The sequence below is a fragment of the Vigna unguiculata genome, chromosome 8 (genome assembly GCF_037176805.1).
Source record: "Vigna unguiculata cultivar grain cowpea cultivar isolate G323 ecotype 2 chromosome 8, ASM3717680v1, whole genome shotgun sequence".
Lineage (NCBI taxonomy): Eukaryota > Viridiplantae > Streptophyta > Magnoliopsida > Fabales > Fabaceae > Vigna > Vigna unguiculata.
Window position 1 is genome coordinate 23,380,713 of NC_140799.1, and position 25,080 is coordinate 23,405,792.

The 25,080-nt window shown below is 34.5% G+C and overlaps 1 protein-coding gene across 1 annotated transcript; it reads left to right on the top strand.

Moving 5' to 3' along the window:
• The first annotated feature begins 3,844 nt into the window (after positions 1–3,844).
• LOC114193526 (long chain acyl-CoA synthetase 9, chloroplastic-like) lies at positions 3,845–20,168 on the top strand. The gene is made up of 11 exons (XM_028083359.2): positions 3,845–4,502; positions 5,824–5,904; positions 6,663–6,926; positions 7,338–7,469; positions 7,597–7,770; positions 8,128–8,357; positions 15,156–15,273; positions 16,896–17,027; positions 17,245–17,379; positions 17,860–18,066; positions 19,735–20,168. The coding sequence occupies exons 1-11, from the start codon at positions 4,056–4,058 to the stop codon at positions 19,900–19,902; spliced, it is 2,088 nt and encodes a 695-aa protein (XP_027939160.1). The 5' UTR covers positions 3,845–4,055; the 3' UTR covers positions 19,903–20,168.
• The last annotated feature ends 4,912 nt before the right edge of the window (positions 20,169–25,080 follow it).

The following is a 25,080-nucleotide window of genomic DNA, read 5'->3' on the forward strand; positions in this document are numbered from 1 at the left end:
ACAATTCAATTGTACGTCTTGTGTTTATGGCTCGAGTTTGTAGAATAGGTTTACCGGCTGAGTTTATGACTCAAGTTGTCAAGCCTAGTTTACAGATCAAGCGTACTGGCCGAGTTTACTGGTGTAGTTTTCGGGTTCAGTTTAGAGATCCATTTTATAGTTCGATTTTACCGGTGAGTTTACTAGTCTAGTTTACTGGCAAGTTTACGGGTTGGGTTTACAAATCGAGATTAGGTGTCGTGTTTTATATGTAAAATTTGTTGGTTGAGTTTATTAATCGATGTTAGAGGTCGAGTTTTAAGATCGAGTTTGTGGGTCTTCATTAAGGTCGTATTATGTAGGGATGAATTTTCAGGTTGATTTTACGAGTCGTGTTTCGTGTTTGATTTTACGGTTGAATTTACAAGTCGATTGTGAGGGTCATCATTACAATACAAGTTTACAATAAAGTTTATTGGATCGGTTTACGAGCCTAGTTTATGGGTCAAGTTTTTGCGTCGACTTTATGGGTCAAGTTTATGAGTCGACTTTACTGGTTATGTTTACGGGTCTAGTTTACTTCTTGGGTTTCGTTTCGACTTTTCCAACTAAGTTTACGGATCGGGTTTACGAATTAGGTTTTACAATTCGAATAGGTTAGTCAAGTTTACAGATTGTGATTATGGCTCATATTTTACGATGTCGAAGTTTATGTCAATCTTATGGGTAATGTTGTTGGTTTGAGTTTACCATCAAATTTACGATTCAATTGTACGTCCTTTGTTTAGGGCTCAAGTTTGTAGAATAGGTTTACTGACTGAGTTTACGACTCAAGTTGTCAAGCCGAGTTTACATATCAAGTGTACTGGCTGAGTTTACTGGTGTAGTTTTTTGGTTCAGTTTAGAGATCCATTTTACAGTTCGATTTTACCGGTGAATTTATGAGTCTAGTTTACTGGCAAGTTTATGGGTTGGGCATACAAATCGAGATTAGGTGTCATGTTTTATTGGTAAAATTTGTTGGTCGAGTTTACGAATCGATTTTATAGGTCGAGCTTAAAGATCGAATTTGCGGGTCGTGATTAAGGTCGTATTATATAATGACGAATTTTCAGGTTGATTTTACGAGTCGTGTTTCGTGTTTGAGTTTACAGTTGAATTTACAAGTCGATTGTATGGGTTGTCATTATGGGACAAGTTTACGATCAAGTTTATTGGATAATTTTACGAGCCAAGTTTATGGGTCAAGTTTTCGAGCCGAGTTTACGGGTCAGGTTGATGGGTCGACTTTACTGGATATGTTTAGGGGTCTAGTTTACTTGTTGGGTTTTTGTTTTGACTTTTCCAACTAAGTTTACGAATCGGGTTTAAGAATTAGGTTTTACAATTTGAATAGGTTAGTTAACTTTACGGATCGTGATTATGGCTTATTTTTTACGGTGACAAATTTTATGTCAATGTTATGGGTCGTGTTGTCGGTTTGAGTTTACCGTTGAATTTACGATTCAATTGTACGTCTTGTGTTTATGGCTTGAGTTTGTAGAATAGGTTTACCGACCGAGTTTACGAGTCAAGTTGTCAGACCGAGTTTACAGATCAGGTGTACTGGCTGAATTTACTAGTGTAGTTTTCGGGTTCAGTTTAAGGATGGCCTGACATAATCCATGGGTTGACCCATTAGGTTAACGGGATAGGCATGCCAGGCAGGATCAGGTTCACGGGCTGAAAACTCTGATCTAGCTTGATTTTTTGGGGTGGGCTAGCAAATTGGCCCATCGAACTTGGCCATTTTGCCATCTCTAATGCTAAGCAAATTACATTTATTCCTTGTCCATTTAAACACGTGTTGAATGTAAACATCATACTCCAATTTACATACTTAATAATTAATTTATAAACTTTTAGAATTAGACTACATTTTTACAAAAAGACCTCAGCTGCATGATTTAATAGTTAGACATAAACATTTAATCTATCATTATTACAAATAAATAGTGGATTAAATTGAATATTCTTAGCTTTAATGGAATAATACAATTGAATAATTTATTAAATGTGATCCATCCATTTTTTTTTTTGTTTTTAATTTAAGTCTGGATTGTATTGTATTTATTTCAATCATCACATTACTTGTGTCATAACATAGATCAAAATTTAACTTATTTTTTCTAGTTAGATAAAATGCACATAAATTAGAAATATTAGTAATAAAATTCTTTAAAATCTAAACTTTAATGATATACTTACATGTAAACATACTATTTGTATATTATTTATTCATAAATTAATTTGAATAACTTATATTACAATTAAGTTTATGTTAGACATAATTGTCTAGGGGTGACAATGTGGCGCAATATGTGGGTCAGGCTAGCCTGCGCCGCTTTGAAAATTCAGATTCAAAAGTCTGGCCCACCCCGCGTAGGTTCTGGGTCGCGAGCTTGCAGGTTATGCAAACCTAACATTGAATGGTTATGCAAAACCCCACAAGGAAATCTCTTTTGGTTGCCAATACTCTAAAGGAAGGTTATGCAAACCTAACACTAAGTTTTCGTGAATTTCATGGAAGTGGGGACAAAACATTCTGCCCAAGAAAAAACACAAAAGAATGTCAGGAGATAAATTCCAAGTTCCAATAGTCAAGACCCTTTGCATGTCTTCTAAGAAGAAAAAACAAATTCGTAGAACCTTTTGCCAAGTGAATTTACCTTAATTGACACAAATGCTCCAAGCCACATCAAGTTTCTTACAAGTGTCTAGATGTGTTAGTGGTCTATACCTTTTTTGTTAACATAATTCGTCTATGAAAATGATTTTGCACTCCTCAAAAGTAGTAAGATAAACTTTTCAAAATTTTGCTTAGAGACCATATCTCCCTGTATACAAGAAAGAGGTAATTGAAGGTAATTGGGACAAAGGAATATCACACACCAGTACAGACCTAAATACATGTATGTTTTTGTGCCCTAACACATATAAAAAAGATGTAGAGAAAGATAATTTTCCGTGATTTGATCCTGTAAGAAACCCAAAGTAATTTGAAACCCAAACGAAAAAGTCATACATATGCCTCACCTGGTGGCTCACTTCCTTCTGACTAACAAATCTCTAACCATGTGTGCTAACCTAAACGCCTCCGTCCTATAATCACAAACAAGCAATGTCATATGATATACGATCAACGCTCAAACACAAAACTTTCATATTTACAAACCATCATTGAATATAAATTAGCCGCGGCTAAAATTGTAATGAACTACCTCCTATACCCCTTTAAAATTTCTTAAATTGTAATGAAATATTTAATATCTTTTAATTCGCACGTTACAATTATATAGGTAATTTTATATATTAAATTGATTTTTGACTACATACAAATTTAACATCAAACCTTTTTTCATTTTAAATAACGTTTTCTAAAAAAAAGTAATTTGACTGATATTTTCAATTTCTAACGTGTAATTAATTTTCTAGTTTTTAATTTTTAATTTATTTCCAAAATAATTACTATTTTCGCTCAATAAAAACAATATATATATATATATATATATATATATATATATATATATATATATATACTAAAACAGTAAAATTATGTAAAAAGCGTTATAATTTGTGTGAAAAAATTACCGTCATTACGTCATCATTCGACAGCTGTAATATTTCTTCAAGAAAATGTTATAAATATTAAAAGATAAGAAGGAAAGAATTTTTGGAGACTTTAGTGTAATTTGGTGGAATAATAATTTCTTTCCATTATTCTCCGCTTTTGCGGGTAGGCATCTGTTTCCACGTTGGCAACCTAATCCAAGGAAAACCAACGAACAGAAAGTTGAAAGAAAAAGAAAGAAAAAAAAAAAAAATACACACAGAGAAGTTGACGACAAAACAAATCTGAAGGCACTTGAGCCAAACCAAGTTGGGGAACTCGTTCCCTACTGAAACTCCAACGACGTTCACTGCATCGTCCTTCCCAAAGCTACACTCTCTTCTCTTTCTTCTGTTCCGTCTACTTAATTTAAGCCTCTCTCTCTCTCTCTCACACACACACACACACACACACATCTCACGCGACCATGAGTCCCTACATTTTCGGAGTCATACTCCCTCTCCTCGTCACGCTTCTCGTACGCAACAAGAATCCTCCCAAACGACGCGGCGTTCCGGTCCAAACCAGCGGCGAGGCCGGTCTGGTCATCCGAAACAGCCGGCTCGAGTCCCCGGTCCAGAGCGCGTGGGAAGGCGTTGCCACGCTCGCGGAGCTCTTCGAAGAGGCGTGCAAAACGCATTCTGAGAGGCTCTTCCTTGGCACGCGCGTGGTGCTGGCAAGGGAACTGGAGAGCGGCCCCGACGGCAGGTCGTTCGAGAAGCTTCACTTGGGAGATTACGGCTGGCTCTCCTACGATACTGCCTTCGATGTCGTTTCCAGCTTCGCCTCCGGGTTAGCCTTCCTCGCACATGCCAGGGAGGAACGCGCCGCCATCTTCGCTGACACGCGCCAAGAGTGGTTTATGGCGCTTCAGGTTCTGCTGCCTGGTTAAACTATTGATGAAGAAATTTAATTAAATTTAAAATTGACTAATTATTTACTCTTTTTTCTAATTTAGCAATTTCGCTAATTTCATATTTTTTTATTTGCTTTTTCTACGAATTTAAGTGTACACTTTTATTATATGAATTACTTTAACATCTTTTATTTGATAAAAAATATTAATGTGATAATATACTGAAATGTCAGTCATATAAATGTTATGACAATGTTGTGATTTTACATCAAGATTTTTGTCAAGTATTAAATATTAAATTTAAGGATAAATTAAAATTGTAGAAGAATGAAATTTTTTCAAAAAGTTACGGGATAAGTTCACGAAATTGAGAAGTATGGAAAATAAAATGTATTTAAAGCAGTAAGTTTTCTGGGAAATATTTAAATTTATTAAGTAATTAAGTAAGATGGGATTTTTGTGTAAAAAAGAGTAAGATTAGATTTACGTAATTATAAAAATATATGTTTACGCTTGACATTCTATATCTGCACAAATTTCTTGACTTGTAAACACTTTCATTTTGATTCTAACACTTCATGTCGTGTTAATATTAGGAAAAATATTTTTGTTTAGGATATTGGATAATCATATTTTGATGTACTTTTAATTTATTATTCTAATAACCTTTTAATTATCTATTTTGAGTTTTTATTTTTATTTTTTTAGTAGTCTAATGTAATGATCTGTGGGTTAAAAGTGAGTAAAAAATTATCAAAATATCATCCTTATCTGAATTTACGAAATTATATGCATCACACTTTCTGTTCTGTTTATTTTGTCTTAATCATAGTATGACGAGGACTGCTTAGACCACTCTCACCCTTGCTTTGCCTGGTTTTAAAGACCATATAGTTTTTTCCAACGACTTTGTGAATTTTTTATTTTCTATTTAATGAAATGTTGGTGGCAATTATTTAATTTTTACTTATTTCATTCACTACACACAAACTGGTCACACTTCTATCCTAATGCTTGAATTGTTTTTTTACACAGTAGATTCATCGCCATTCTTTTATTTATCAAGTGGGAAATTTGATTGGAAAAACTTACTTAAGAAATAGAAAATCTGTCTTTAAAGTTTAGTAAGGTAGAAAGAAACTACACCCTCTTGACATTTAAAGAAGGTTTACACTTGGTCCACGGGTAAAGTTGCACTTTGATATAAGTTGTCACGAATTTAAATGTGAAAACAACTTCTTTGCACGGGAAGGATAATATTGTGTACTGATAACTCTTCCCTATAATAAGAGGGGAATAACTTGGCATGTTTTTTCTTTCCCTCTTTTTGCTTTTTCAGGGTTGTTTCAGGCGAAATGTGACAGTAGTGACTATGTATGCATCATTGGGAGAGGAAGCTTTATCATATTCATTGAATGAGGTTTTTGTTACTCCTCTTTTGTCTCTTATTTCTCTCACATCTATGCCTGGGATGTCCTGCTAATTGCTGTATATCCTCGTCACAATCCAGTGGATCTTACCCTTGGATAAATACGAGTTTGCCACGTTTGATTGTATATATACGATGGATCAATTTTTTAGTACTTGTCACGTATGACATGTGAGAAAAAAAGGAAAGAGGTGTGATTAAATTTGTAATGCAATATGTCCTCTTTTGATGTATGCTAAATAATAACTTTGCTAGGAAATGCACAGTAGCAATGACTGGCTATCCGGTAGAACACTAGAATATCATGAAGACAATTCTATTTCACAGCAAATGTCGCCAATGTATGAAATGCTTCTTGCAATTTGTAAATCCTCTTCAATTCAGTGCACCAAACAAATTTTGGCTACATCATGAGGTGGCATTATATAAGCAGCTAACACAAGGCTATAGTTAGTTTTTAGGTTTTCTAAAGAAATAAAATAAGATATTGTTCACAATATTTTGGTGAGCATACTTGAACCTCACACAGCTCCTCAACCAACAAGTTCTATCATTTATAGTTTATTTAACTTCCGAAATTGGAATCTGTCTCATAAAGTTGTTTATATAGCCAGAGCTTGTTCTCACAGTTGTGATTTACTTTCTAGAACTTACTATATGGTTAGCTGAAATGTTTTTTGTATTTGCCCTTGTTTAAGTTTGTGTGCTCTTTGTTTTGTTACGAACTCACTTTCAGTAAACTTTTCCAGACAGAGGTTACAACAGTGATTTGTGGGCGAAAAGAATTGAAAACACTAGTAAATATAAGTGGACAACTTGACACAGTGAAACGTGTGATTTGTATGGATGATGATATCCCATCTGATGCCTCTTCTATTGCATATAACTGGACAATCACTTCGTTCGCTGAGGTTGAGAGACTTGGCAGAGAAAACCCTGTTGAAGCTGATTTACCACTTTCAGCAGATGTTGCAGTTATAATGTATACAAGTGGAAGTACAGGATTACCCAAGGTCAGAAGCATCTTTGACTGTTCTACATAATGTTTTAGAATGTCTAAAATATGTTTTCTTTGCTTCTTTTTGTTCCCTTTTTATTCTCTTGTTTATACTGGGTTAAATTATTCACTTGCTCTAATAGTTGCCCTCATTTTAAGTTTTAGCCTCTGCTCAAGAAAACTAAAGTTTTAGTTCCTGTGCACGCACAAAAATTTAGTTTTGGTCCTTGTTACTAGCATTAGAAAACAATTTCTGACAGTGAAACCGCCACATAAATCATCTGCTGTCACAAAAAAACTAGGCTGGGTCTAAATTTTCAGTTTTCTTGTACATGGACTAAAACTTAAAATGGAGACAACTAGGATCAAGTAAGTAGTTTAACCTTAATGTTGTTTTTGCTATTTCTTTAATCTTTCTTTTGCACAGGGTGTGATGATGACACACGGCAATGTCTTAGCTACACTCTCTGCTGTGATGACCATTGTTCCTGATATTGGGACAAAGGATATATATCTTGCATACTTGCCGATGGCTCATATCTTAGAATTAGCAGCTGAGGTATGTGAATACAGTGTTCCTGAATACATTCCATGAATATTTATTTTTAAGGGCATTGATTTTATTTCCATATTAATTTCTTCTGTTCTCCTTTATTTCATGTTTTGACAAATTGCATACGAGTTAGAATTTGATGGCAGCTGTTGGAGTTCCTATAGGATATGGATCTCCTTTGACCCTTACTGACACATCAAACAAGATAAAGAAAGGAACAAAGGGGGATGCTACTGCACTGAGTCCAACTCTAATGGCAGCGGTACCAGCAATTCTTGATCGTGTTCGTGATGGAGTATTCAAAAAGGTACTTTGATTTGTGACTTGTGTGATTGCACTCCTACATTGAACACGTCAAGAGTACATGTATGTTAGAAAGCTAGTTGCATTGTTTGGATGGACTTTTCTATTGCTCATATAGAAGAAAACAAATGAAGGTAAAATGAATTGATGCATTAGCCAAAATCAACTAATACACTTGACATATATAAAAGTTCTAGTTTTTATTTAGCTTCTCCAGAAACTAAACTGTATGAGTTAATTTTAGGTTGAGAAGTTCAATGCATTTTATCTTAGTTTTATCTCTTAAACTTATTTATAGAGAAGTTTATCCAAACACGGTCTTGTTGGGCAAGATTGAGGACTTAAAAGCTTGTCAATGCAGGTAAATGCAACAGGAGGATTGCCAAAGAAATTGTTTTATTTAGCCTATGCCCGGAGGTTGCAAGCAGTTAATGGTAGTTGGCTTGGAGCTTGGGGTTTGGAAAAGGCTCTTTGGGATTTTCTTGTGTTCAAAAAGGTCCGAGCTATTCTGGGCGGCCGTATCCGTTTTATACTATCTGGTGGTGCTCCCCTTTCTGGTGATACCCAAAAGTTCATCAACATTTGTCTTGGGTCAGTCTTGTCATTAAATGTATTATCTTTGAAATTAAAAAAATATTTTTATTTTAAAATAAAAATGAGTGAAAAAGTGTAGAGGGTAAGATATTTTCCTGAAAGAAACCAAGAACATCAAAAACACAAAAACTCATTGATGAGGCCGTCTGAAGCCTCCTGACCAGGAAAGTCCACTCGAAGTCCCCAAGAACAAAAGACACATAAGAGAAACAAGCTTTCAAGAAGGTGAGTCTTGGAAGATGATAGGATCTTTTTGGCCATCTTTTCTGTAGGGTTTTGTTGTGGAAAGGAATGGTCGAATGATCTAGGTATGGTGTTTTGGTGAGTGTTGATGGATGGTGTATATGGCTAAATGGTGTTTATACTTTTGGGGTGTATCTTGATGGCTAAAGGATATGGAAAGGGTAGAAGGGTGGAACCTGAACAAGATTACATAATTAAATGCAAGAAATGGAATGGATAAGAAGACAATGGATGATAGCAAGTGGAAATGGAAAAGGAGTGAGGAAGGGTGTATTTTCTTATTAGAGATGTACACACCCTAGGGCCTAGGGGTAGTGCAGCTAAGATCCTTGAGGGTCTCTTGAGACTCTTCTTGGAAAGTCCAAGAAGACAAGAGGAGAGGATCTTGGGAAAACTCAACTTGGAAAGTCCAAGAAGACAAGAGGAGAGGATCTTGGGAAAACTCAACCAAGCTCATTCTTCTCACGAAAGAACTTCACTCTCAAGTTTTCAAGTTAAAGTGTATTCTATAATCAAAAGGGGTGATTTTAAATGAGGGGGAGGTGCTCTTTTATAGCCTAAGAGCCTTGCACTCCAAGCCTTTAAGGAGAGTGTGGGATTGCTCCTAACATATACACTCCTTAGGGTTTTTTTATTCTACCCTAGGTTAGACTTATTCTAAAAACCAAACAAGCTATTCTACCTAGGCCTATTTTCAAGCTATGTTTTTCATGTGGGAGACTTTCTTCTAAATTTATTACATTTTTATATTCTTTAATTTGTCTTCTTGAGATATCTTCTCCAATTTCTTTAAGGAGAGTGTGGGATTGCTCCTAACATATACACTCCGTAGGGTTTTTTTATTCTACCCTAGGTTAGACTTTTTCTAAAAACCAAACAAGCTATTCTACCTAGGCCTATTTTCAAGCTATGTTTTTCATGTGGGAGACTTTCTTCTAAATTTATTACATTTTTATATTCTTTAATTTGTCTTCTTGAGATATCTTCTCCAATTTCTTTAAGGAGAGTGTGGGATTGCTCCTAACATATACACTCCATAGGGTTTTTTTATTCTACCCTAGGTTACTCTTATTCGAAAAACCAAACAAGCTATACTACCTAGGCCTATTTTCAAGCTATGTTTTTCATGTGGGAGACTTTCTTCTAAATTTATTACATTTTTATATTCTTTAACTTGTCTTCTTGAGATATCTTCTCCAATTTCGTTAAGGAGAGTGTGGGATTGCTCCTAACATATACACTCCTTAGGGTTTTTTTATTCTACCCTAGGTTAGACTTATTCTAAAAACCAAACAAGCTATTCTACCTAGGCCTATTTTCAAACTATGTTTTTCATGTGGGAGACTTTCTTCTAAATTTATTACATTTTTATATTCTTTAATTTGTCTTCTTGAGATATCTTCTCCAATTTCTTTAAGGAGAGTGTGGGATTGCTCCTAACATATACACTCCATAGGGTTTTTTTATTCTACCCTAGGTTACACTTATTCTAAAAACCAAACAAGCTATTCTACCTAGGCCTATTTTCAAGCTATGTTTTTCATGTGGGAGACTTTCTTCTAAATTTATTACATTTTTATATTCTTTAATTTGTCTTCTTGAGATATCTTCTCCAATTTCTTTAAGGAGAGTGTGGGATTGCTCCTAACATATACACTCCATAGGGTTTTTTTATTCTACCCTAGGTTACACTTATTCGAAAAACCAAACAAGCTATACTACCTAGGCCTATTTTCAAGCTATGTTTTTCATGTGGGAGACTTTCTTCTAAATTTATTACATTTTTATATTCTTTAACTTGTCTTCTTGAGATATCTTCTCCAATTTCGTTAAGGAGAGTGTGGGATTGCTCCTAACATATACACTCCTTAGGGTTTTTTTATTCTACCCTAGGTTAGACTTATTCTAAAAACCAAACAAGCTATTCTACCTAGGCCTATTTTCAAACTATGTTTTTCATGTGGGAGACTTTCTTCTAAATTTATTACATTTTTATATTCTTTAATTTGTCTTCTTGAGATATCTTCTCCAATTTCTTTAAGGAGAGTGTGGGATTGCTCCTAACATATACACTCCATAGGGTTTTTTTATTCTACCCTAGGTTACACTTATTCTAAAAACCAAACAAGCTATTCTACCTAGGCCTATTTTCAAGCTATGTTTTTCATGTGGGAGACTTTCTTCTAAATTTATTACATTTTTATATTCTTTAATTTGTCTTCTTGAGATATCTTCTCCAATTTCTTTAAGGAGAGTGTGGGATTGCTCCTAACATATACACTCCATAGGGTTTTTTTATTCTACCCTAGGTTAGACTTATTCGAAAAACCAAACAAGCTATTCTACCTAGGCCTATTTTCAAGCTATGTTTTTCATGTGGGAGACTTTCTTCTAAATTTATTACATTTTTATATTCTTTAACTTGTCTTCTTGAGATATCTTCTCCAATTTCGTTAAGGAGAGTGTGGGATTGCTCCTAACATATACACTCCTTAGGGTTTTTTTATTCTACCCTAGGTTAGACTTATTCTAAAAACCAAACAAGCTATTCTACCTAGGCCTATTTTCAAACTATGTTTTTCATGTGGGAGACTTTCTTCTAAATTTATTACATTTTTATATTCTTTAATTTGTCTTCTTGAGATATCTTCTCCAATTTCTTTAAGGAGAGTGTGGGATTGCTCCTAACATATACACTCCATAGGGTTTTTTTATTCTACCCTAGGTTACACTTATTCTAAAAACCAAACAAGCTATTCTACCTAGGCCTATTTTCAAGCTATGTTTTTCATGTGGGAGACTTTCTTCTAAATTTATTACATTTTTATATTCTTTAATTTGTCTTCTTGAGATATCTTCTCCAATTTCTTTAAGGAGAGTGTGGGATTGCTCCTAACATATACACTCCATAGGGTTTTTTTATTCTACCCTAGGTTAGACTTATTCGAAAAACCAAACAAGCTATTCTACCTAGGCCTATTTTCAAGCTATGTTTTTCATGTGGGAGACTTTCTTCTAAATTTATTACATTTTTATATTCTTTAATTTGTCTTCTTGAGATATCTTCTCCAATTTCTTTAAGGAGAGTGTGGAATTGCTCCTAACATATACACTCCTTAGGGCTTTTTTATTCTACCCTAGGTTAGACTTATTCTAAAAACCAAACAAGCTATTCTACCTAGGCCTATTTTCAAGCTATGTTTTTCATGTGGGAGACTTTCTTCTATTACATTTTTATATTCTTTAATTTGTCTTCTTGAGATATCTTCTCCAATTTCTTTAAGGAGAGTGTGGGATTGCTCCTAACATATACACTCCTTAGGGTTTTTTTATTCTACCCTAGGTTAGACTTTTTCTAAAAACCAAACAAGCTATTCTACCTAGGCCTATTTTCAAGCTATGTTTTTCATGTGGGAGACTTTCTTCTAAATTTATTACATTTTTATATTCTTTAATTTGTCTTCTTGAGATATCTTCTCCAATTTCTTTAAGGAGAGTGTGGGATTGCTCCTAACATATACACTCCATAGGGTTTTTTTATTCTACCCTAGGTTAGACTTATTCGAAAAACCAAACAAGCTATTCTACCTAGGCCTATTTTCAAGCTATGTTTTTCATGTGGGAGACTTTCTTCTAAATTTATTAAATTTTTATATTCTTTAATTTGTCTTCTTGAGATATCTTCTCCAATTTCTTTAAGGAGAGTGTGGAATTGCTCCTAACATATACACTCCTTAGGGCTTTTTTATTCTACCCTAGGTTAGACTTATTCTAAAAACCAAACAAGCTATTCTACCTAGGCCTATTTTCAAGCTATGTTTTTCATGTGGGAGACTTTCTTCTATTACATTTTTATATTCTTTAATTTGTCTTCTTGAGATATCTTCTCCAATTTCTTTAAGGAGAGTGTGGGATTGCTCCTAACATATACACTCCTTAGGGGTTTTTTATTCTACCCTAGGTTAGACTTTTTCTAAAAACCAAACAAGCTATTCTACCTAGGCCTATTTTCAGGCTATGTTTTTCATGTGGGAGACTTTCTTCTAAATTTATTACATTTTTATATTCTTTAATTTGTCTTCTTGAGATATCTTCTCCAATTTCTTTAAGGAGAGTGTGGGATTGCTCCTAACATATACACTCCATAGGGTTTTTTTATTCTACCCTAGGTTAGACTTATTCGAAAAACCAAACAAGCTATTCTACCTAGGCCTATTTTCAAGCTATGTTTTTCATGTGGGAGACTTTCTTCTAAATTTATTACATTTTTATATTATTTAATTTGTCTTCTTGAGATATCTTCTCCAATTTCGTTAAGGAGAGTGTGGAATTGCTCCTAACATATACACTCCTTAGGGCTTTTTTATTCTACCCTAGGTTAGACTTATTCTAAAAACCAAACAAGCTATTCTACCTAGGCCTATTTTCAAGCTATGTTTTTCATGTGGGAGACTTTCTTCTAAATTTATTACATTTTTATATTCTTTAATTTGTCTTCTTGAGATATCTTCTCCAATTTCTTTAAGGAGAGTGTGGGATTGCTCCTAACATATACACTCCGTAGGGTTTTTTTATTCTACCCTAGGTTAGACTTATTCGAAAAACCAAACAAGCTATTCTACCTAGGCCTATTTTCAAGCTATGTTTTTCATGTGGGAGACTTTCTTCTAAATTTATTACATTTTTATATTCTTTAATTTGTCTTCTTGAGATATCTTCTCCAATTTCTTTAAGGAGAGTGTGGAATTGCTCCTAACATATACACTCCTTAGGGCTTTTTTATTCTACCCTAGGTTAGACTTATTCTAAAAACCAAACAAGCTATTCTACCTAGGCCTATTTTCAAGCTATGTTTTTCATGTGGGAGACTTTCTTCTATTACATTTTTATATTCTTTAATTTGTCTTCTTGAGATATCTTCTCCAATTTCTTTAAGGAGAGTGTGGGATTGCTCCTAACATATACACTCCTTAGGGTTTTTTTATTCTACCCTAGGTTAGACTTTTTCTAAAAACCAAACAAGCTATTCTACCTAGGCCTATTTTCAAGCTATGTTTTTCATGTGGGAGACTTTCTTCTAAATTTATTACATTTTTATATTCTTTAATTTGTCTTCTTGAGATATCTTCTCCAATTTCTTTAAGGAGAGTGTGGGATTGGTCGTAACATATACACTCCATAGGGTTTTTTTATTCTACCCTAGGTTAGACTTATTCGAAAAACCAAACAAGCTATTCTACCTAGGCCTATTTTCAAGCTATGTTTTTCATGTGGGAGACTTTCTTCTAAATTTATTACATTTTTATATTATTTAATTTGTCTTCTTGAGATATCTTCTCCAATTTCGTTAAGGAGAGTGTGGAATTGCTCCTAACATATACACTCCTTAGGGCTTTTTTATTCTACCCTAGGTTAGACTTATTCTAAAAACCAAACAAGCTATTCTACCTAGGCCTATTTTCAAGCTATGTTTTTCATGTGGGAGACTTTCTTCTAAATTTATTACATTTTTATATTCTTTAATTTGTCTTCTTGAGATATCTTCTCCAATTTCTTTAAGGAGAGTGTGGGATTGCTCCTAACATATACACTCCGTAGGGTTTTTTTATTCTACCCTAGGTTAGACTTTTTCTAAAAACCAAACAAGCTATTCTACCTAGGCCTATTTTCAAGCTATGTTTTTCATGTGGGAGACTTTCTTCTAAATTTATTACATTTTTATATTCTTTAATTTGTCTTCTTGAGATATCTTCTCCAATTTCTTCTTTAGTGGAAGACTTCTTTTTCTGGTTCTCATCATTCGTGCTATACATGAAAGTAACTGGCGATTGAAAAAAACACTATTTTACAAGCTAATAAAAAGAGAAAGAAATATTCTCCAAAACATAACCATTGTACTAAATTGCATCATGCATAGACATGCCAAATATTAGCTTATTTTTAACTTTGAAGAGATATTATTGATATTTTAGGTGGTGTACTGAAACTTGTGATAAGTTTCGACCATTTATTTTACTATACTTGTTGAGCATTAGAACTTTAAGCCTAGAGGACCAACTTGAGAATCAGACTTAATAAATATTAGGATATTGTTCTATCAACCTTCTTGATCATTTCTCCCTTTTTTTTAGAGAAACAATGTTTTATTTTTCCTTTGCTAGTTTCATGAAACTGTTTTTGTAAAATAAAAAGTGATTATTTTCTCCCAAAACAATCTGAATCAAACACAAGTCAGAATATTATGAAAGAGTATGTAATCTAGATTGGGAGGCTTGCGATGAAAATTTCAAACGTAACTTCTGGAAGTTGTAATTGACCTTGATAGTTGCGGTAAACAAATAAAATTGAAACTTTTGTGGCTCAACATTTTTCCTTTTAAAATCCCATGTATGTGTTATGTGTGGAATGACCTTCTGAAGGATAAAATACTTCATTCACTTTTGAGTGTTCAACGAAAGGAAATATTACTAGTTTCTACTCCGGTGCTTTTTCCTTTTGCCTGTCCTTTATTATACTTTTTTCATATTTAAATGTATGGTCGGTCATATTCAGTGCTCCAATCGGTCAAGGATATGGTCTTACAGAGACTTGTGCTGGTGGGACATTCTCTGATGTTGATGATACTTCTGTTGGTCGTGTTGGACCACCTCTTCCATGCTCATTTATTAAGGTAATTATAGATTAGATCAATTTACCTTCATACAATTTGAATGGCCCTTTTTTTTGTCTTATGGGGAGGGGAGTAATGTCATAGCATGGACCTTGCTACATTAATCATGAGAAGTGTTAGAAGTGGGTTTTAAGTCTAACTCAACCCCACAAAACTGGCTTGTAAGGTGAGGTTTGCACCTTACTTATATATTGTGAATTAGCCTTTATCTTTAGTCGATGTGGGACTTCCACACCCCCCCTCATGCCGAGGTATATTCATCTCGTGCGTGGGACAAGAAATTAGCGGGTGGTCCGTTAGCGGCCCGAGATAGCGGGTGGAACAGAATGTCCAAGAAAGTTCGCTAGGATAGACTCTAACTTGGCTCTGATACCATGTTAGAACTGAGTCCCACTTCTATCATGGTATCAAAACCAAGTTAGAGCCTATCCTAGTAAACTTTCTTGGACATTCTGTTCCACCCGCTATCTCGGGCCGCTAACGTGCCACCCACTAATTTATTGTCCCACGCACGAGATGAATATACCTCGGCGTGAGGGGGTGTGTTGGAAGTCCCACATCGACTAGAGATAAGGCCAATTCACAATATATAAGTGCGTGCAATTCTCACCTTACAAGCTTGTTTTGTAGGGTTGAATTAGGCTTAAAACCCACTTCTAACAAGAAGCGACACAAAACCTTACAATCATACTCGGATAACAATTCTTGATGGCGATCATTCAACACGGTCGTGTATATATATGCATGGCTTACCTATCTTGAGTAAATCTTGTTAAGTCACATTATGTAAAATTTCTTAGCAAGTGGAGAAATTACTAGAATAGGAAGCTTGTTCTTTCTATATTCATTTACCATTTTCATTTCACAAAAGGTCTTGTTTATAACCATGGTTGTCATTGATTTTCTACCATTTTTAACTAGTACTCTAGTCTTAAGTAACTTGTGAGCATATGTACCTTTTCTTAAGTTTTTCGAAAAATGTTTCTGGTGTTATTGTATCCTTTTTGAACTACTATAGTTGACCCCATGGTAGGAGATTTGAGATGTGTGTGTATGAGGTCCTAGGTTTTTACTCACACAAAAAAGTTAACCTATCTGAGGTTTGTAGGTTTGTATTTTATATGTAAATTTCAATTAGAAAATATTTTCAAATCTATCCATAAATGTTTTTTAAGTATCTGTTTGAATGTTTTCAAGTGTGACCTATACTTTACGACTTTACGGAGGCTTTCTCACAACTCTAAAGTGGATGTATCGCATGTTGTTGGAAGTTCCACATTGACTAGAGATAAAGCAATTTCATGATATATAAGTGAGGTGCAAACCTCACCTTACGAACCGGTCTTGTGGGGTTTAGTTGAGCTTAAAGTCCATTTCTAACATATGTCAACTATTTCCTTGTTTTCTTAAATCTTGTCATCAGCGATTTGTAGCTCGTAAAATTTTATAGAAATAGATAAAATCTATGATCTTCCTTGTATAATGGTGCAATGTAAAGGGCCCTTAAGATCGAGTCATCATTATGTATTTTCTACTATAGATATCTAATCATGGCAGTTTACTTTTCTTTCTGGTATCCGTGAAAGAGTATTTCTCATGAACATTTGCTTTTCTTACCACAGCTAATCGACTGGCCCGAAGGTGGATATTTAACAAATGACTCACCAATGCCCCGTGGAGAAATTGTAATTGGTGGTCCAAATGTCACTCTAGGGTATTTCAAAAATGAAGAGAAAACGAATGAATCATACAAGGTTTGTTTCGATGCTCTTTTCTGTTATTTCTTTGGGGAGAAAAGACAAACTGGGATAATGTATCACTTCCGATTTTCCACTGTTGCCATAAAAGTTCTGCTTAGTCAATTTGATTTCATCTTACACATTTTTTCTTTGTCGAATGTCTGTCTATATTTTGTTACACATTTTTTATGTGAGGGGAGGAAGAGAATTAATTTTTACTTTTGTTGTGAAGGTTGATGAAAGAGGAATGAGGTGGTTTTACACTGGTGACATTGGGAGATTTCATCCAGATGGATGCCTTGAAATCATTGACCGTAAAAAGGACATTGTTAAACTGCAGCATGGAGAATATGTCTCTTTGGGAAAGGTATATATGGATAATACTATTTTATTTTATTTTTTTAAAGGAAAAGCTGTGTTATTGAAAGGACCACTAAGCTCTCTCTTTTTAGAGTTATTAGTGTTAGCAATAAACTCTCAAACATGCTCTTTTTAACATTCATTCCACTGTTGGTTAAAACTTTTAAAAAACAGCAGGATCAAGATCGGAATCCATTAATGTGAAAGTAAGAATCATTAAGATTTGCAATTTTAAGCAAATTTAGCCAAAAGTAAAAGTTTTGTTAGAGAATGTGTTACTGGCACTACGCTGGAGTTAAAAGTGCATGGGAGAAATTCAAATTCTAAGTGTATCCTATGCTTAAAATAACTTGATAAAATATTACTCCGTTCTAAGAAATTAAAATTCCCATCTTCATGTTGTAGGTATTTAGGGATATTTTTCAACAACTGTGCAGAATGCACCATTCTAAAACATTTTCCTACATGACCAACTTATTAAATACAGGTTGAGGCAGCTCTTATTGTTAGTCCCTTTGTGGACAATATTATGGTTCATGCTGATCCTTGCCACAGTTACTGTGTGGCACTTGTGGTGGGTTCTCAGTTCACATTGGAGGAATGGGCTTCAAAACAAGGAATTTCATATATCAATTTTTCAGATTTGTGTGCAAAAGAAGAAACTGTGAAGGAGGTGCATGCATCACTTGTAAAGGTATGTCCACTTTTCTAAATTCTCATAACAACCGAGTGGTAATGATTAGGAATTAATGTCATTTTTTAGGAAGTACACTTATCTAAATCAACAATACATTATAGAGTTAAAAGTTAACTAAAGTAACTTTTGTGATTAACTTTACAGTTACATCCAAAATTATCTCGGGTTTGTCTCTTATTCAAACAACCATACAGGCAAATTTAGAAACAAATCACGTCACACCATATTTTGTACACGAAAAATGTGGAATTGTTAAAAGTTGCAACTTGGATTTCATATGCTCTCCACTCACAAATTCTGGCCCTTACAGTTTCATGTGATGTAACTAAGTTTAAATTTGTTTTGTACCTTCTACCAATCATGTAATGAGTTAACATCAGCAACTACTCATCCTACTTAATTTTACCTCTATTTTTCTATCTTCTACTCAAACAACCATAACTTTGATGGTTACATGACTGATTTTGGTGAGGGCATGGGACTAAGCAGGGCCACTTTTTGAATATAAATATGATACATCTTGTTCAATTTCTTGAAAAGCTTTTATCATCGGGAAAATAGTGATCCTCCTTTTATAAAAGGGTTGTAATTGTGTTTATTGTGACCATGACATTGACATTTTATTGCGGTATCCTCTATCCTTGTCGTAGACTATTTAAACCAAGTCATTGCTTTTGCGTTTTATAATGACAATAAAAAGGATCAAATCGAGATGGTATTTTCTAATTTCTGCATGGTTCAAGAAAACAACCAATGATTATGATAAATAATGAAATGGATTGGAGTGTAGTGATATGAAACATAAATGATCACGTTATCCAAGAAGTATAAAAAGAAGGCAAATACTAACTAGTTTTTTAAGGCCACAGGTTTTGAAAGTAGAAAGTTTTTTTCATCGGATTATGTAAATATACGTTTTTGTATGATTTTCGATTAAAACTTTCGTCTTTTTAGTTCCTGGACATTAATGGCACTGGTTAGCAAAACCATTAACAGAAAGTTAAAAGAGTTGAGAAACTCTTTACAGAGGAACTGGTTACCATCGTAAATTGCTACTAACATTGGCATGTCATGAGGTAAAAGTTAAAGTAACCTTAAAGGCAAGGAAGGCGAAGTTATAAGATTTTGCTTGTGGTTAAAAAGACATGCCATGTAGATTTATATAGCTGGTGTTTCATCTTTTTATATATTTATACAGATTTAGTGATGTTTATATAAAATTTGTTGTTATAAAAAGTCCCAAGAAGACAAAGGGGCCTATATTAGGTTGTAAAGTCCATTTCTAACTTGATCTTAGTTCTTGATTTTATATCTTGTAACGTACGTTACACCAAAGATGTCCCACTTAGTTCCCAATTATTAGTTGTGTTTGGCGTGAGTCCCAAATTTCACAATTAAAAGAAAAGAGTCTGCACTTTTTCTAATATGCACATACATTCTATGAATCAACATGCCATGTGTTCCTCTTTTGTTATGTTAGTCTGTGAATGAGTTAAATTATTCCTATACCATTTTCTTGAAACTCAAGTTTTCGATCTCTTTCTATCAATGACGCATCTTACTTCTCCTTTCTCTCTTCCTTTTTTTTTTCACCTCACGTAATTGTATGTAATATTGTGAAAATAATATTAAGAATAGAATTTCTCTTAATGAAACTATTGGCAGGAGGGAAAGAAGGTGCATCTGGAGAAATTTGAGATTCCTGCAAAAGTTAAATTGCTTTCTGACCCATGGACCCCTGAGTCTGGCCTTGTCACTGCTGCTCTCAAACTCAAGAGGGAGGCCATAAAAAAGACTTTTAATGAGGAACTTACAAAGTTGTATGCTTCATAGGCTAAGGACACTACTAATCATTTTACAAGCATTTCCCATTTGCATAGGGCAGGTTGAGGTGAGAGGGGTTTTGTATTTTGTTATTGTTAGTCATTTTTTTTTTCATTTAAAGTTTATCATGCAAAGTGAGGCTTACTACGTGCAGAAGGCCAATACGTTGAATAATTTAATTTACTGAAGTAATAGCACTGTAAAATGAGCTTTTATAAGACGTTATTGTTGTATCAATTTTCCAATTATAGAGTTACCGAGTATTGAGGATTCAATATTATGTTTGTTTGCCACTTTTCCCTTCTAAACATGTTTTGTTCCAAAACCATCGGTCATCCTGATTCCGCTAAATCAGATGGAAGGAAGCTGTTGTTAGAATTCAAAGCTTGCTTCATCCCTTAAGGTTTGTTAAGGGAAGTGCTTTCATCAGTTGCGGTTTTTAAGATATGTGTTTTTTTTTTTTAATTTCTTGTGGTTATTTAAAGATTTGTTTCGTCTCTTGTGGTATTCAAGGGAGGTGTTTTTATCTTTTTTGATTTATAAGAGAGGTATTTATCATTCTTTGTGAGTTTTGCAAATAAGGTGTCTTTTTATTATCTTAAGTTTTTTGTTGTATGTTTCATTTTGTATTAATGTCTGTGATAATTAGGTTTTTTAGTGATTTGTAATCACTCTCTCTTTAAAAGGTGATTCATCAACTCGACCAAAGATTATTATTAATTTGAAAGTATAATATTTTTGTGTGACTTTTTTATTTTCTATTCTCTTTTTTCTGTTGCAACTGGGCAAGATTGAATTTTCACACATTTTATAAAAGTTTAATAGTTTTAAATAATTGAAAAGTTTTAAAAATCAGAACTTTAATTTTAAACCAATTCATCCCTTCGACCTAACCTTTTGTTCTAACACAAGCTAACAAAATTAGAAATTCGCGTGATCCCTAGTTATATGTACTTACATTGGCCACTGCATAGATGCTCAAAAGCACAACTGATTTTTCACAACACTAGCAGACCGGAAAACTAGGACTACTGTTTGGCACACAAAATAAAAACATAACTGCACAAAAAGCTGGCTAAAACTGTGTGAGAACAAGTCCTCCATCTCTATTTTCAGCATGAGAAATGCTACCAACAGATAACTTTGAACAATTTCTTATTTCCCCATAAAAAGAAATATGTTAAAAGAGTATGAATAGCATTTCTCTTCTGCGCATAGTATCTATTGGCATACTTCAAGAGACACGAAAGTTAGTCAGAATCTCCAGGTTTAGGATGATGAGAAGGTGAAGGTTTTGGGATGTGTGATTGAGAGGACTTCCATGCTGAATAGGTTCAGGATATAAAGAGGCCTTTGCTGAAGAACTTGGTGGTGGATCAACGGGATTGTAATCAATCAGAGTCACTTGACCAATATCACCCATGTTATTGATGCCACTTTCAAACTATTCCCATTTTCCTAAAATTTCAAAGCAAACACTTGTAAGATGCAATTCATCTGAAATCAAAACACTGTCAAGAGTTTAAATTTTCATGAATTTTGTAAGTGTAAAAGTTTTGCATCCACTCATTCTAGGTACTACTTTCAAGGTACTTAATATTAACACATCAAACTTACTATGTAATAACATCATCATCATTAGGTTTTTTGATTGCTCTAACCAGCATGATCAAGTGTCAGAGCTTTAAGTCCAAGGATTGTAAAGCATTCATACCTTCGATTTCCTCCTTAGTGCAATCCGTGTGGCTTTATCACCACTGTTTGTTTCAATCAAATATGAGATGTCATTAAAAACGTGTTATGTAAGGTCCACTTATAAAGGGCCGCCTCAAATCAGTTGGGCCTAGGTTCTGACAATTGAAGAGAATTGGCGACTTACCCATTCAATGACTTTGGCACCAGACGTTCCCAAAATGGATAGTGTACTTTCGGGTCGGGTGAATTCAAAATATAGACGCCTATTGGCATTTCAACTTTTCTTCTCCTTTCAGGGCCTATCCGAAAACAAATATTAAATTCAATACTTCTTGGTTGTGAATATCTGAATAGGACAAACCGCCCCGTGGATCTCTTTGCTTCGGAACAAAACAATTCGAATTAGGCTTGGTCAACTGGAATATGTATTATCGATATAGGGGATCTTTCAAGTGAGAAGATCCATCGACCTGAGACGAAGAGAAAGAAAGGTCTATCTATTTTTTTTAGTTATTCAGTTAAACCAATGATTCGTTATTGGAGCAGCTAGCAACAACTATCTCATCTGGGAAAAGCCATCTTTTTCTCAACAATGTCTTTGTCATTTGATCCAATAGCGCTTCGTTAGATAGGAACAGATTTGATAAATATTGATAACTCTCAGATAGAGTATTAGAAGGGACAAATCCTTTAGATGATGAACTATTGATTCTAAGCCATCTTTGGCAATGAATCAACAATTCAAAATGCTTTTCTTGCGTATTCTTGATAAACCAGTGTTTATATATAGATGTAGGAAGATTTGTTTGGGAAGTAAGAAGTTCCCTTGACATCTCTTCATCTGTAAAGAATTGTCAATGTGAAAACACATAGACAAAAGGTTGATCTTTGAATAGGAAAAAGAGTGGATCCACGGGGTCCCAAATGAATTGGCTTATTCGAAAAAAGCCCTGTTCTTTGGAAGATCTATCTCGTGTCTGGTACTGCATGGGGTTCCACCCTACAAGAACTCTGAATCATTCTCTTGAAGCTCATCCTCTTCATCATAAATGATCCGCTTGTCCTGAAATGACCTGGCCCAATAGGGAAATCCCAAACGATGTGATTGAAAAAATCCTCTTCTATCTGTTGCGTGTCGAGGACTCCTCCCCCTTCTTCAAACTCCGATTCATATTTTTCATAGAGAAATCTCTGATCAACGATAGAATAAGATCCATTTTGAATCCTATTTAAGGGATTCCTTGGTTCGGACCGAAGAAGCAACGTCACTTGATCCTTATCAAATTGACTGCAATCTTTTTCTGTACGTGAGGATCCCACCAGAGCGCCTTCTACTTCTAATAGGCCATGAACTAGATCATAATTCTTCTCAACGAGTCCATAAGATGTGATCCCATTTTTTTCATCAGGTCCGGGTAAAGACCAAAGGTCTTGAGCGACCGATCCGGCAGAACAACTCAAAAGGTAAAGAAGTATCGTTAATTTCTTCATACTCGTTCCAAGTTCGAAGTACCATTTGTACAAATAAGAATCCCCCCGTCACATGATTTCTTCTTCATATAGATAGATATAGGATCTATGGAGCAATTACTTAGAAGTACATTTTGTGAAACAACCCTTCCTATCTGATAGAAAAGGATCCCATGATCCTGAACCGATCTTACCTGAGATCGGAAATCCAAAGTTTGTCTATGAAGAACAGAACTAATTATATTAGTCTCTATGATGGATTTTTTTTGTATAATACTAATCGATAGGGCCTCATTGTTAAGTGCTACAAGATCTCGTACATTTGAACCCATCGTTGTGGACCCGAATCCATTAGTATGGGACATTTTCTTTTCCAAGTGAAATCCCCTAGTATATGAAAGAGTGAAAAAGTGTTTTCGTTGTTGTGGAATAAGAAGCCTTCGTATCTTAATGCATGTATTGAATTTATTTGGAGCTATTAGAGCTGGATCTACTTTTTGGGGAATATGAGTCGAAGTAATAACAAGAATATTTCTAGTGGAACATCTTTCACAATCCCTAGAGAGATAGTTCACTAAAAGACCGAGGGATAAGTAATTCGACTCAGTCACATCCAGATCATGAATGTTAGGAATCCATATTATGCAAGGAGACATTGCTTTTGCTAATTCGAAGTGAAAGGTGATATAAAATCGGTCTATTTCTGGCATCATATCCATAGTTAGCGTATTCATCATAGTTAGAAGCTCCAGCTCCATATCAAGGTCACGGTCGATGTCGTCGCTATCATCAATATCGTCAATATCATCAATATAGTCACTATTATCAATAAGAAAACCCTTAGGCTTGTTATCCAGGAACTTGTTCAGAAATACTGTAATGAAAGGAACATAGGAGTTTGTCGCTAGGTATTTGACCAAATAGGATCGTCCAGTTCCTATAGAACCTATCACTAAAATACCCCTACTAGGGGGAGGTAGGGCTAAGCGGAGCGAAAAGGGTTTTCCATGAGATGGGAAATGCAAACTATTAGCCCCCCACAAGGCGTGTGAATAAGTAATTGTTTGATAATTAGCAAGGAATATATGTCTTTCTACTAAACAAGATGTATTGAATTCATAAATCATTAGATACTTTTTTTGAATGTCAACTAAGTATCATAAGTAAATTGCTCCCGATTGTTCACTTATTTGATAACCAGAGTTATTATTTGATAAAAGATCACTATGAGCAAGACTCAATAGAATTTGATCAATCCTTTTTTCTGTTGTTAAGGTAGAAAACTGAACCAAGAATTTTTTTTCTTTATCATCAATCGAATCAGTGTTTGAGACCCAGGATTCTATTTGATCATCAATCCAATCATCATTCACGTTTTTTATTTTTCTTATCAAGGAATAGATTGCTTTACTTGGATGACTTAGATGTCTCGTATTTCTCGAAAAAGCGATTCGATTGATGGGATTTGGTATAATACTTATGAGATCGATGAGATTCCAATATTTATTCTTAGAACGTATGGATTTGACCCCATAAGCGGGACCACCACCCCATAGCATGTTGCTACCAAAAGCAAAACTCCGTATTTCTTCTAGAGAATCTCCTAATTGTTCCAGAGCAACTAGAAAGATATTCTTTAACCAGAAAGAATTCAGTTCAGATGTAGGATACCTATCAAGAAGTTTTCGCAACTCAATCATGTATGATGGAATCATCAAAGATTTTACCTTTTCGAACTCTGTCTGTAACTCACTATAGACTCGAGAAACAAAGAGAAGATGAGTACGAACGAGATATCCAGCAACAAGGAGAAGGAAAAAGATTGAATAGAAGAATTCCTGAACATTTAGCGATCTCAGATGTGTCGATATCAATAGTAACTCATTATTTCGATGAGTCATTTCTTCGGACAGAAGAAGATTATGGAAACAATTACCCGGAATCTCACTTATCAGATTCCATTGTGGAAGACACAATGGAATCTGACGAATTTGCCATAATATATCTGACCCATGCATAATA